At 29.1% G+C, this 14,080-nt stretch overlaps 1 protein-coding gene across 1 annotated transcript; it reads right to left on the bottom strand.

The window, feature by feature from the left end:
* Positions 1-1,654: 1,654 nt before the first annotated feature.
* LOC113559924 lies at positions 1,655-10,242 on the bottom strand. Its single transcript, XM_026965706.1, has 3 exons — positions 9,513-10,242; positions 3,754-3,885; positions 1,655-2,081 (listed from the first exon to the last, which is right to left on the bottom strand). The coding sequence occupies exons 1-3, from the start codon at positions 9,786-9,788 to the stop codon at positions 1,995-1,997; spliced, it is 495 nt and encodes a 164-aa protein (XP_026821507.1). The 5' UTR covers positions 9,789-10,242; the 3' UTR covers positions 1,655-1,994.
* Between the last annotated feature and the right edge of the window lie 3,838 nt (positions 10,243-14,080).

The raw sequence follows: 14,080 nt of genomic DNA, 5'->3' as shown, positions 1-14,080 counted from the left end.
TTTAGACTAACTATAACAGACAGTAGTTTGTGTGGTTATAATGTATTTTTATATTTAATTTTATGAAAATTATAAATAGAATAAATTTAAAAATAGTTAAAATATTATCTCTTATTACATATGTATTTGAGTAAAAAAAAAAAAATAAACTAAATTTAAAAACGTTTTATTTATAAATATAAAATCGTTTTTTTTCCGTTATACTATTCAATTTCAGTATTGTTTTACACAAAATAATACATATATGTATATTTATATATTAGGTATATGTACTGTTTTAAATTAAAATTTTATTTAAAATTAAGCACACCAACAAATTTCCATTACAAATTTTCAGTGATCAATCTGGATAAAATGTGATGGAAATTTGTCTAATTTTGCGTGGGAACTAACATTTCCAATCTAAACATAATTGAAATTAACATATTATCTAACTGCTGTTTGTTTACCAATTATGGTTTGGGCATAGACCGTTTAGGTAAATTGACCCAAACTGTAAACTGATTTAGTGCATAATTATATACCGTTCGGACAAAAGTACTTATTCCGCCAAAAATAACGTTTAAGTAAATAAGTATAGATAGGCTTTACGCGAATTAATTTACATTAAATATAGTAATATACAGTTTTAAAAAATAAAAACACTTATAATTTTCATAAAATATACCTTAACTTAGATAATGATGTAGTAATATTTTAATTTGGTAATGTACAGAAAAAAATTAATTAAATTAAATTAAATGTAGGTAAATCAAAGTCTATAGGTGTTGCTCACGTAAGTAAAAATAATTTCACTCGCCCGAAAGGACCACTATCCTTTTGGTCAAAATTATTACACTCGCTCAAACGACCGCCACACCGCCCCTCAATGGTTTCTTTTTATACATAACATATGTATAGGGACTTTAACATACAAAGTACATACGTTCTATAATGCCGCTCATCAATGATAGAAATATACTTTTTTTAATATTTATCAAAGTACTAAATTTGTCACAAAATGTGGTAAAATAATCACTAAAAAGTAAATAATATTAAATACTTACGAAATGTATGCAAAAATATTTTTAATGTTTTTGTAACTCAACGCTGTCAATAGGATAAATAACTGATTTCACTATGATAAAAGTCTTTCGTAAGAGAAAAATACATCTCAATTCTTAGTACCAGAGCCGTACCGTGGGGGGCCTAGGGGGCATGCGCCAAAAAAATTGAAATGCATAATGATAAATAAAATAGGGGGCGAATATTTTTAATTTTGCCCTGGGCGCCAAATCTTAACGGCGCGGCTCGGCTTAGTACACCAGGTGTTCAATAAGTTTTGAAACTCTTAATAATATTGCTGTATGCGTATATTTTTCATGGAGTGATAACAGATAACATTGCTGTACATTTGTTTATAATGTAAAATATTTAATGACCTCATTAATTATATCATATTATAATTTATCAGTACCAATAATTAGTCTAACGTCTGTTTTCAAACTTATTGAACACTCCGAATAAATGGGTTAAGTTACCAAATTAAGTAATTTATTTCTTATGTAAAACTCGTCTCCTGACTTAAAAATCAACTATTAAAAGTTAATCTATAGGTATATAATATAATAACGTTATACAATTATTAAAAAAAAAAAATTAACAAAACCAAAGATTTAAAAAATATTACTTATAATATGTATATATTTTTTTTAAGCCAAATGTATTACAAAATATATAAAGTATGTTTCTAAATAAGAAACAATTTAAAAATGTAAAAAAAAAAATATATACAAAAACTGAATTTAATATATTATGCATCGTTAAACTGCATTAATCTCCGCCATAAAAAAATCATTTATTTTAATTTATGGTGAATAATTAGTTTAAAAAAACGTTAAAAATGATTTAATATACACGAAATAACATTATATTAAAAATTGTGACCTAGAAGTTAATACTAAACATATAATGCATAATATTTATTGCACACTGATTATAAACGATTTGCGTTATCATTGCAGTCCTATTAATCTTCCACCTAAATTGTTTAACATTTCTGTAGCTGTTCTGGATAATTTTTTCGCCGTATCCACTGGAAACTGAAAATGAAAAAGTATGTAAAGTTAAATTAAATAAATACTAAGGGAATATAGTATTACTATATATTTATATTTATATTAATATACCTATAAATATTGGATAGATATTTAATATTGTATTAGGTCTATATTATATTAATTCGAAATTAATTTAGGTAGTATATTATAACACAATAAATGAGAAGTGTAAGTTATAAATAAGTTAAGTGGCTTTCTTTTAGGCGTACCAAATTTTTACAAGTGTAACAGTTTAAACATCAGAAAAATCAATGTTACAAATAAGTCATCATCAAACGTACTTTTTGAGTAATAAATTATTTACACTATTGGATAATATAAGATTCGTGTACGAACGATGGAACATCAAATTTGACATGTGGTAAATTAATCAAAACTCAACGTTTATCTTGACCTAAATTTAATTTATGAAAGTCATATTATTATATTTTTTCAAATAATAAAACACACAGTTACTTTCAAGCATAAATCACATTTAATTAATAAATTACGAAATGCATAAACCACCACACTTGGTGCTATTGAAACGGTATAGTATACCTATTACACACTCGCCATAAATATTTAAAACAAAATGGAAGGGTAAATTAGTTGATAAAAGTAACAATAGACAGTAGGTAGGTAGTCCTTTTTGTTTCGCAGATACGAAGAAAAAGTGATTTTGTTACGATCATATTTTGTTTTTGTTTTTTTAAGGTTACTTCAAAATGTTATGCAAACCGATTTCACGAAACTAAGCATTATAATGTGAAATCTTAACTCATCGATAGTAATTTTAAAAGTATCTCTCTAAGGTTCTTTAAAATAATTCGTGTTATTACGATTTTATGATTAGGTATATCAAATGTTAATATATAATATATTATATATATGCGCTTAAAACCAATTCATCTCGATCACTGATCCATATCGAAATTATAAGTGTTATAGGTAACCTCCATCGCGCTTTTTCCCGGACAAAAATATTTGTCTTTAAATCGATTTTGTTTTTTTAAACTAATTTTAAAAATTATTAAAGTTATTACTTACAGCTGATAACCGACTTATTAGGCTGATTTAACTGTAAAAACGTCCATACAAGATTTGATTCCACTAGCTGTTTTGTTAAACGGTATATAGGTATTACTCCCAAAATTATTTTAAATTTCTAATATGGCAATTAATAATTTAACTATTTTTTGGCAACTTCGGGTGTTTAAACAATACGAGAAGTTAACGTTCTCCCGTAAACTTGAAATGTTCAAAAATCAGAGTTAACGAACCAAGAAAATGGCTATTAATACGTATACAATGTTATTTACGCGAGAAAAACGTCTCTCGATTTATGTGTATTAAATGAATGGGATTTGCTTGCTATCGGATCGGTCATCGGATTTAAATATTCAAACGATAACTCTGTGCATAGAGAACGTTTTCAATATTAAAAACGCATGTTTACTATAGTGTACACCGCTACAATTAAACAAACCCATTAATTTTAAGTGAAATCGAAAAACTACGACAGCTTGACTAAAGAGGTTTTTTAGATTTACATATTATCGTGTGTATTCTTCTTTCTTATTGAACGTTTCCGATTAAATCAAACCGACATTAAACGCTTTTAAACAAATAACGCATGTGTCTTAAGAAATACAAGGTCACGAGTCGTATTTACCGAAAGCGCCGAGGTCAGCATATTGGAAACAGTTTCCACGCCGCCGATTACACCGCGTCCGATCCTGTTAAATTTGTCACCATCGTTGCCGTATTTATCTTCTTCTCTAGTCACATCGACCACCGGTAACGGCTATAACATATAATGACAAAGCTTGAGATTAGATAAATAGGATGTTTATTACCTAAGAACAGTGGTATGCGATTAATATTCCCGAAAAATATCAAAATACCTATATGGCCTCAAAATATGATCGTTATTCAATGAGGTGAAGTCAATTATTATCAACCATTAAAATACGATATTACTGAATATTTTTAATTTATAAGAATATTAGGTATATACTATTATGATATGTATTTTTTTTACTCGGGTACCTAAAAATGTAAAAATATTCTTAGAAATCTGAAATTTGAGCAAAATTATCTGCGACATATAAAATTCACAAAAATTCCTTAGTAAAAATATATAAAAAAATTCGTTAAAAAAACAAAATTAATGAATTTAATGGCTAAAATCTATAGAAATTCAAAAACATTCATACATCTTCATACAAAATGGATTTATAATAATCCACTTCCAATTTGGTAAAAAAAAATCCTATAAAAGAAAAAAAAACTAAATAAGTAATTACAATAATTAATACAAACCTTTCATATTAAATATTTCATCATATTTTTAAAATAATTAAATACGCGTCTACCAATAGATACGATAACAGGCACTCGTATTTTTAAGGTGCACTAAATTTAAAAAATAGTGTGTGTTATCGCCATCTCAGACTAATTATACTATAATAATACGTTAATTTTATGTGAGACCTTCATATTATTATATATCCATCACCTAATCTGAGCAACCTCACTCACTCACAAACGGTTTACAACAATATCGATAGTTATTACTTATTACTTATTGCTAATCACATATTATACATATTATAATAATATATCGATCGATCGCACACAACTATGCGCCGCGTCGTTTTTTCATAGTAATTAGAATATAAATAGCCCACGTGCTTACGTTACCATCAATTATAGTAGTTTGATAAACACAATAAGTACTCAAAATTGAGTTTTATATCGAACATGATGTGTTTGAAAATATTTTTTATTTATATTATAATTTATTTGTTTGGTCTTGCGTCTTTGGTTTTATAATGAAAGCAAAGTACAATGACAATATTATTACTTAGTTTTACACGTGTGAGGAGTATAACATTATAATGAACAGGGAAAATACATAATATGAGTGATACGTCTTAAAGAGATGATGCAATTATTTCTCGATGATTGACTCTATAAATCTGTAAATAAAGTTTATATAACCACATGGCAAATACGTATGTATATTTATGTTACATATATTATATACAAGTATGTATTATATTTACAGATAAGTAATTAAACATTGAAAGTATTACACAAATACATATTATTTATTACTTAATTTAATCGTTAATCATAATTTTATTATTTATTATTATTATTTCTATATATTTGCATCATCATTTTTTTAAATTTTTTATCGACTTGTTTTATTTTTGTAATTATAGTGTGTGTTTTTGGTAAGATATTGATGCAATAATTTGTTCAAGATGAGTAACTGTAATAAATTTAACATGGTCTATAATAATATCATAAACATACTATTTTATACAGCACTCTCGGTGAACGGTGAAATTATCTTTCAGTTTCAAAAATTGATCATTAATCTATGATTATACATTTTTAATTAAATACTTATAACGAAATAATTTTTTAGTCAGTTAACATTTCAAATCACGACGATCACGAGTATACAAAATGTGTACCAAAAATGCAGTAAATTAAGTGATTACACAATATAATATTCTAACCGCAACAGTTTCGGATTCTTTTGCAGTTGTGTGTTAATATTTATTACTATTAAAAATAAAAAATGATTCGATAACAATATATTATTATGTGGATTCACTACGAGTCATGTGCACAACGACATATTTTTCTGTTATTTAATGAAAATATCGGTATTTACCTACTCGCTCTATTATACAACATAAAAATAGTTAGAGAAATATGTTACGAGACGGATATACGAGCAGAATAAACATTAATATTATTATTATAATTTATAATATATTATTCAAAATCGTTATAAAAAATACTGAAATAATGTACCTACATTGATAGGATGGTAATTTTTAGTTATTTAATGCAGGATCGTAAGAACAATAATTGATTAATTAAGGGTTCAATAAATCACTAATATAAGACCACTAAATCATGTTTAAGGGACCTTAGCTCACTTAATAATTCATTAAATTTTTAGTGATTATTCGTGAAACTCGGTACTAATATATTGTAAACAACATAATTCTTTGGTACGATTAACCGCCTGCTAACTGTTATACATGATTTGTTATTAAAAAGAAAACTTTTATGTTTTTAATTTATTACTTTTTAATTTTAATTTTTTTTTAATAAATTAACTTTATTATTCAGAACATGTGAAATATAATTTATTCTGTTGGTCGAACAGTTTACCTACTTAAAAAGACTAATGTGGAGTTTATTATTCGCTTATACATTTACCGCACAATTAAAAAAATATTTAAAAAAATTGTGACCGTACTGTGGGTAGTTGCAGTGAGGTATATGTGTGTGTGGAGAGAAGAGCGTTGGCTTTTGCAACGAATGAATAAATAATGCATTTAATTATTATATTTCGTTGACTTGTCTCTTTCTATCGAGCTAAACCAGCGAGTTTTAAACGAGTTCTATTATGTTATAAAAAAAATATATCACATTTTGTCTCGATATTGTGACGTATTGGCTATTTTAAGAACTAATTATTATCGTATTTTATTTTTCATTTTCGTTGTAATATTTGATGACTTTGATGCTATTAAAAATTAAAGACATTACGTCTTATTATCACTCGACAGTTTATTTCAAATGCCAATTTATTATTACACATCAGTGTAATATAATAATCAATACGATTACGCATGACATTATCGATTATTATAACACACTACTAGTTCCTAGTACAAATAAGTACTTTTTTGTCGTACATTTTTGATATTTTTGTTATATAATAATATATTATTATTTATTTGTGTTTTTTTTTTTTTGTCAACATTTTTCATTTTTCTGCAAATGCAATATTATCGCTCTTATTGTATTTCACAACGTGTTTACCAGTTTCTGCGCGTGAAAGTTGATATAGACACTTCTGCAAAATACAATCACAATAATTATAATTTAATACGTCTTGTATACAGACATACGCACATACAGTTATTATTAGTATTTATGCCATTGTCAACATTTATTACGTAATTACAAAATCATATCATTTGCCTATTATGGTAATAAGTAATTTGTATATTATTTACCGGGGACATATTATTATATTATGTAAATATCATATGTGTTTATATGCATTTAAAAGTTAGGTGCCTAAAGATCATAAAAACAAATAAAAATATGCCTCTACAAAATACGTGGTGTGTACCCACTACGGATAATTTATCGGTGCGCTCAATCGAATAAATAATATTAAAAACATTAAATATTTTCGATGTCCCCGAAACTTGTGATAACTTTTTTTCTTTAATTTATGATGTTATTATTTAAATATACTAAATTATACTATATAGGTAATGCAATAGAGGATTAATAGTATTAATTTCTGTATATTATGATGGCCTAAGACATATGAATTATGATCAACATGATGAAAATTAAACAAAAACATAGAAATATTGGGTTAAAGTGCATCCACGGAGGTGTGCAAATCAGTTCAAAATATATACCTCACTCGGGTAAATAATTTTCGCCGTCTGTCAGTTCAATTATTCAAATCATTTTTTTCCTATCAAAGATCTGTATAACTGCGAGAACACAAGTGATAAATAATTAAGTATATGACTATCTGACGAATGCTGTTCATATTTTCATCAACCGTATAAAAGTATTGTAAAATAAGTATTGTAATAAACAGCGTATTTTTGAATAACTTTTATTTTTTTTGAAATGAACTATAAATAGTTATAGTTTGGTAGTTTAATATTATATTAAACTACCAAACAGAAATAATAATGGTTCCGCGGACTTGAATCAATAGTGATAAACTTATAGTAAACACTTTTTGATAAATCTATACAATTCCTAATGTTCAATATTTGTTAAACATAATAATTATAGAAGGTTTTGATGTCATGTAGAAAGTAAAATATATGTACACTGAAACTGTTTTGAAACGTGGGGCGAAACATAAGCCGTGTATATTTGTTTTATAATGTGTGTTTTCAGAAAATTGCAACTACAGTTGCATAATATCTATTACCTATTCTTATATTATATTTGTATAATATACATTTTAAACTAAATACATATTGTACTTTAGAAGATAACTAAAGAAAATTAACCCATCGTTTTTCGTTTTAATCAAAATATCTTACACAGTTGTTGAGAAAACCGAACTTTACCAATTGCAAGTCACTTGGCTTATCATCAATCTAATACATTAACCGACCAAAATAGTACAGCAAATACACTGCTGTAATATGGTGACATAACAAATGAGTGTTCGACCAAAGTCGAAATATAATATAATATTCAAGTCTAAATGTTTATCATTAAATAAAGGACCCGCAGTTTACAGGAATAGTATCACCCTTGAGGCACTGAAAAATATCACCAAACACTAAACTTGATAAAATACTACTAATAAATACGTAATATTGTCAAACTCTGTAATGATGCAATTTGTGATAACAAAACTGAAGTCGTCAATTTTTTTGTGCAGATGATGAATGGTTAAAACTGCCGCAAAAGAATCAACCACCATACAAGATAAACCGTACGTAGGTATACATATCAAAAACTGTATTACATTATAACTCAATATTTATAATAACCTCTCCTTGTTTTATTATTCATTATTGTTATTCGACGTTAATGTTGCCACATTATAATCACGGTTATTTAGATGATTTAAACGTAAAAGGATTCCTAATTTTTTTTTTCATATCGACAAGGACTAGTAATGAAATTCGTGACAATGATTATTAAAAATCTTCTAAATATATATCACTACAGTTTGCTACGTTATAAATATTAACAGGCAATAGATCGAAATGTCGAAATCGTTACCGAAACGTGATGCGCGTCCGCCGTATCATCATAATCTCTATATGGCTGTTAGGCAGGTCCTACATTATTATGTTATTATAAACATGTCCACGGTCGGATGCTGTGGACTTGAGTCTCCTCCCTTCTACAGCCACAAGTCGTTTCCCCTCCGCGTACATATACACACATCACACACTGGTTGCGTATGAAAATCTCCTGTAACCGATCCTAGTGATGTATATATACGTCCATTCCCCTACCACCACCCGCCAAACCGTAATCGACGGCTTCTATAGGATATCCGACGGGTAAAAAAGGATTGCATATTATATTATAGAGAGGAAAGTGGTTCGCACAGTCGGCCACGCTGCGTATAATTATTGAGTTGCCATAACCACATAATATTATTATGACGTGTGCTTATAACGGTATAAATATACACGTATATTATATTAATATCGGTACATCGTCGCGGAATCGGATAAATCACGCGGGTCCGATCAAAACTCATCGATTCGCATATATAGGAAGGAACCCATCGCCGATTTCGTGCCATCACAATAATAATATTAATAACGGTAATAACTACGATAACAATAATGATATAATGATGCGATGCGCGCGCGCGCGCCGTACTTTCAAAAAATTCAACAGCTTGCCCTGGACGAAGGACAACTGCCTCTTCGCCCTGTCGTCGGTGACGGCGTCGCCGCCGTCTTTGTCGTTGTAGTCGTCGTACTTGGCGTCCGCCAAGGCGTCCAGCGACGGATCGAACGGTTGGTCCGTCTCCATGGCGGATGCTGCGGCGTCGGTGGCGTTCCGGTCGGTCTGCCGTAGCCGTCTGTCGGGCACCGGGACGGCCAACGACGAGCAACAGCACAGGGCAAACCAGACGAGGGCGGACGTGTTCATTGTGTCGCCGGCGGTGGAGGATATCCGTCTGTGGTGCAGTAGATCCGTCGGCGGTGGAAGTTTGCGTCGACGGTTTTCGCTGTACGTGAAATCGACGCGATTTCCGGTCACCGCGTGTTTTCGGACGTGCACGAGATTTTTTCCGAAGACTGCGACGACGGCGTAAACGACGCCCGCGCGAATGTTACCGACTAAAAATTATATTTGCGACGTGCCCGCACGCGAGTTTATCACACTGTCCCGAGTCGCGAACGCGGTCGGTCGAAAGCTATCGTCGTTATACTCGTTTTGGTGTTGCGCCAGTGAAAGTAGAGTGTAACATTACTGCCTCTACTACTACTACTGCTGCTACTACTACTACTACTACTACTATTGCTATGACTACTGCGACGTCTGCGGTTACTTCTGTTAGTGTATATAGGTACACTAAATAACTGTCGTCGGTGTTTTGACGATCGATTTCACCGCGTCAAAGACAAAACTGCGAACACGACATAAAAATATAATATAATTATTATGTTATTATTGACTGCGTTTGAATGGATACCCATACCCAATAATTGACATCCTAATCGTTTCCCGATATTTTATAGGTGGAATACGCGTCAAAATCGGTTCCCTCAATAAAGACTTTCGAAAAGGCGAAATTATGCAATCCCATGATATTACTCAATATCAGTAGGTATGACATATTTCCTATCGTTATACACGGGTATATAAAATAATATAAGGTAATAAATAGTCGTTTAGATAAAAAATAAAAATCGAAATAAAATTGATGTGAAACGGACGGTGCGAATACTTAGTCGACAGTCGTTAGTCGTTATTACTGCATTCGATAATCGACCAATGGTCGTAAAATACAGTAGGTGCGAATTACGCAATGTTTGCGTTTAAAACTTATTTCTTGAATATAGAATTTATGTACAATGAACAAACAAGAAACTTTTTCGTATTGGGATAAAGTTTTAAATTTGGTATAAGTATGGCGTCTAGCTCGATTAGTATAGGTTATCGCTTGGACCAAACATGGCCGAGAAAGATATACAAATCAGGACTCTTTAAATGCTTAAAAAAAAGAATTTCGGCCTATATATGATATAGGTGCTAATGATTTGATATCAATAAAAGCCAATGATAAAAAAACCTAAAATTGTAATACATTAGAAAATTGAAAAATACAGCACATTTCCACATGCAATGTGAGCTAAATATACGATTTGGATTGGAATGAACAACTAATTATTGTAAGGCATTTTACAGCAAATTCAACAGTTTTTACGGTAAGTAACGTACCTCTAGTTTTACTCCACACATCGTAATATCATTCAATTTATCGATGCTTTAAATTTTTAATAGAAGTTCAAAATTAAACATATATAAGTAAAATTACCGAGTACGGAAAAGAAGAGAACCGCAGAGGTAAAAAAAAAAAAACTAAACAAATTGATTAGAATTCATAACTAATATGTTATACTACACTTTTACCTCGTAAAAAATATAATATAAATTAAAATAAGTACGTATATGGTATGTTTAATAAAATATTAAACGCATTATGGCCTATTTTGAAATAAAATACACATAACTTTAACCACGACTTCATAATAATATTATGCAGACAGTCTTATATATTAAGTTGAGTAATTATTTAAATTATATCTAAAACAATTTGTGAATCAATTCCAATATACCCTACGTAACAACTGGCAGACTTATTAATTGACATTGAATATCATTTACATCAAGTCAATTATTACACATGATTTTACATGGATGATGATGATAAATAAATTAAATTAAATTAGTTAAATAAAAAAAATAAATTTAATTATTAAAGTATTAATCATGATTGATGCTATGTTTTTTAATCTATTAATACAGTTCTACCTTTTTTTTTATATAAATGAAGATATAATTGCCTTAACTTTTATCATCTAATGACTTTGATGATCAATAGACTTAATAAATATTAATATGTTAATTTTTTGTTATTACGTTGATTAATTACCTATCCGTTAAAAATATTGTGGTATAGTGACCAAGTTAGAAATTCGAATTATACCTACTATGGTATGTTTAAACATTGAAAATTTATTTAAAATACATGTTTTATCAATTTAAGGAGAAAAGTACATTTTTCATTAATTTTCATAAGCATACTAAGCATAAAATTAAATATTTAAAAAAAAAAATGTTCTCTAGTTATTTATTTAAAATATTGAATATAAAATTCAGTATTATTTTATACATAATAGTATAATATTGTATTTATTGTTAAAATCGCAGACAAATGTTAATTTGACGACAACAGTCAACAGACAACAGTGTGATGCAAATTTAATCTATATAGTACTATACACCAAAATATTACCTTATCGGCTTAACTTATTTTAAATTTATTTATTGTTTATTCGTTCGTAAATTATTGTACACGATGGAGAATTTACAGCATTTTTTCAATTAAAAAAGATACTAAAATCATAATCAGTTTTCTGGTATATTTATTAAATATTTATTTTTGTATATATTATTAAAAACATTAGATATTATTTTTTTTTTCGGAATTTCGAAAAATTGTTTTGCATATTTAACATTCTTTCGTACATATATTGCCTGTTTTAGCTCCTATAACTTCCAAGACCTAGTTATTACAAATAAAACTTATATAGCGTTGTAATAATAAGCTGAAACAATAAATTTTTATTAAATCTATAATCTATACATTTTTGTACAATAAGCAGGTTCGATAAGTGGTGAATATAATATATATATAAATATTATTATTAATATTTTATATTTAATATTTAATTATATGAATTGGAAAATGACCCGGTGATAATGGTAACATCTAGCAAAAGTTAATGAGCCACTATATAACACTTTTATGATAATTTTTTTTTAGTTTTCGATCATTTTTTTTTTTTTTGAAATTGCAATTCATTTTTCGTATATTTTATAAGAGAAGATAATATTTCTTAAATTATTTTTTTAACCCACTTTTCTTGGATTTTAGATCATAAAATTTTGCACCCTGTTGTATTATTCTAGTTGATAGATACTGGTTTCGCGTATATTATTTTCTTTACGACCATCGTATTTATTACAATATCATAAAAACCCGTTACGTTAAAAGCTTGAGTACCGAAACGCTACGCTGGCGTCAATAATGTTACACGCGCGACGAAACCCGTTTTAGTAACAGCCGGATGGCGGTGAACACGGTTATATAGTACGTTATGAATGTATGAAAATAAGTATTATACCGTATGGGACAATAATAATTTATAAACATTAAACAGACGTAATCGTCTCAAAACGTTACGATGCGGGCCGACATAATAATATTATAATATTATATTATATTATTATGTATTTGCAATGATAGATCATTAAACTGGTCTCGACAAAACATACCGGATATGAAAACTATTATTATTATTGTTCGTGCATCGAAATCTATCGGCAATGACAGTCGGCTACAATAATGCGACCTACGAAATGGTTTACGGTCTTTATCGACAGTCGAGATTCTCCGAGTATTGATATACTTACCAGCTATTATATGCCGCCCAATACGAGAAACAAACGTGAAACCAAAAAACCGTTGACTATTATAATAATTAGTTGTGTCCACTTTGTCTAATGGGTCTGCGCGGCCGTACGGTATAATATACTTTCCATTTTCAACGAGTTTTTCATAATTATATTCAACAATGAGCGTTCGGTCGGTTCTTACGTAATATTGTTCTTATTATTCTACTATACATAGGTGTGAAGTATTGAAGGTGTAATAAAATAATACATGAGTAGTTAAAGTAATCATACCTGAATTCGCTCAACAGTCGTGTGCGCAAAACTCGCCGATAATCGTTATTATTCGTCTCTCCCCTCCCCCTACTTACATTAATAATTATTTCTTTTCGAGTTTTTCGCGGAAAAATAGCGTCACCTAAAACTACAATTTATTTCGATAAATTGCAACCGTGACCAACGAACCGTGGTAAATATGACGTGTAGAATACTCGCAAGAAGAACATTCTCGGCGGTTTAATAATAATGTAGATTTAATCACCGCTTGATTTCGTCTATAGCTTTCGAAAATTGAAATAGATAATTAGTTTAAAATGTACCCATAATAGACCAACGAAATTTTTAACAAGCGGTTCTTCCCTATACCGCATAACACCTATACACAGGTACCTACAGTTAACCGTGGTAAATAACATGCGTTTTTACAACATAAGCGTAGACGTATTGGACAACTGAATATTTCGTGACTTCCGAAATGG

Source organism: Rhopalosiphum maidis, chromosome 3, assembly GCF_003676215.2.
Source record: "Rhopalosiphum maidis isolate BTI-1 chromosome 3, ASM367621v3, whole genome shotgun sequence".
NCBI lineage: Eukaryota > Metazoa > Arthropoda > Insecta > Hemiptera > Aphididae > Rhopalosiphum > Rhopalosiphum maidis.
This window is presented reverse-complemented; position numbering and strand designations above follow the sequence as displayed.

Bases quoted from the DNA above. Each gene is read 5' to 3' on its own strand.
- LOC113559924 (XM_026965706.1), bottom strand. From the start codon at position 9,788: ATGAACACGTCCGCCCTCGTCTGGTTTGCCCTGTGCTGTTGCTCGTCG. The intron at 3,886-9,512 runs GTACGGCGCGCG...TATATGTTATAG, and splicing joins AGCTGTTGAATTTTTTGAAA to CCGTTACCGGTGGTCGATGT. The intron at 2,082-3,753 runs GTAAATACGACT...TTTCATTTTCAG, and splicing joins TGCTGACCTCGGCGCTTTCG to TTTCCAGTGGATACGGCGAA.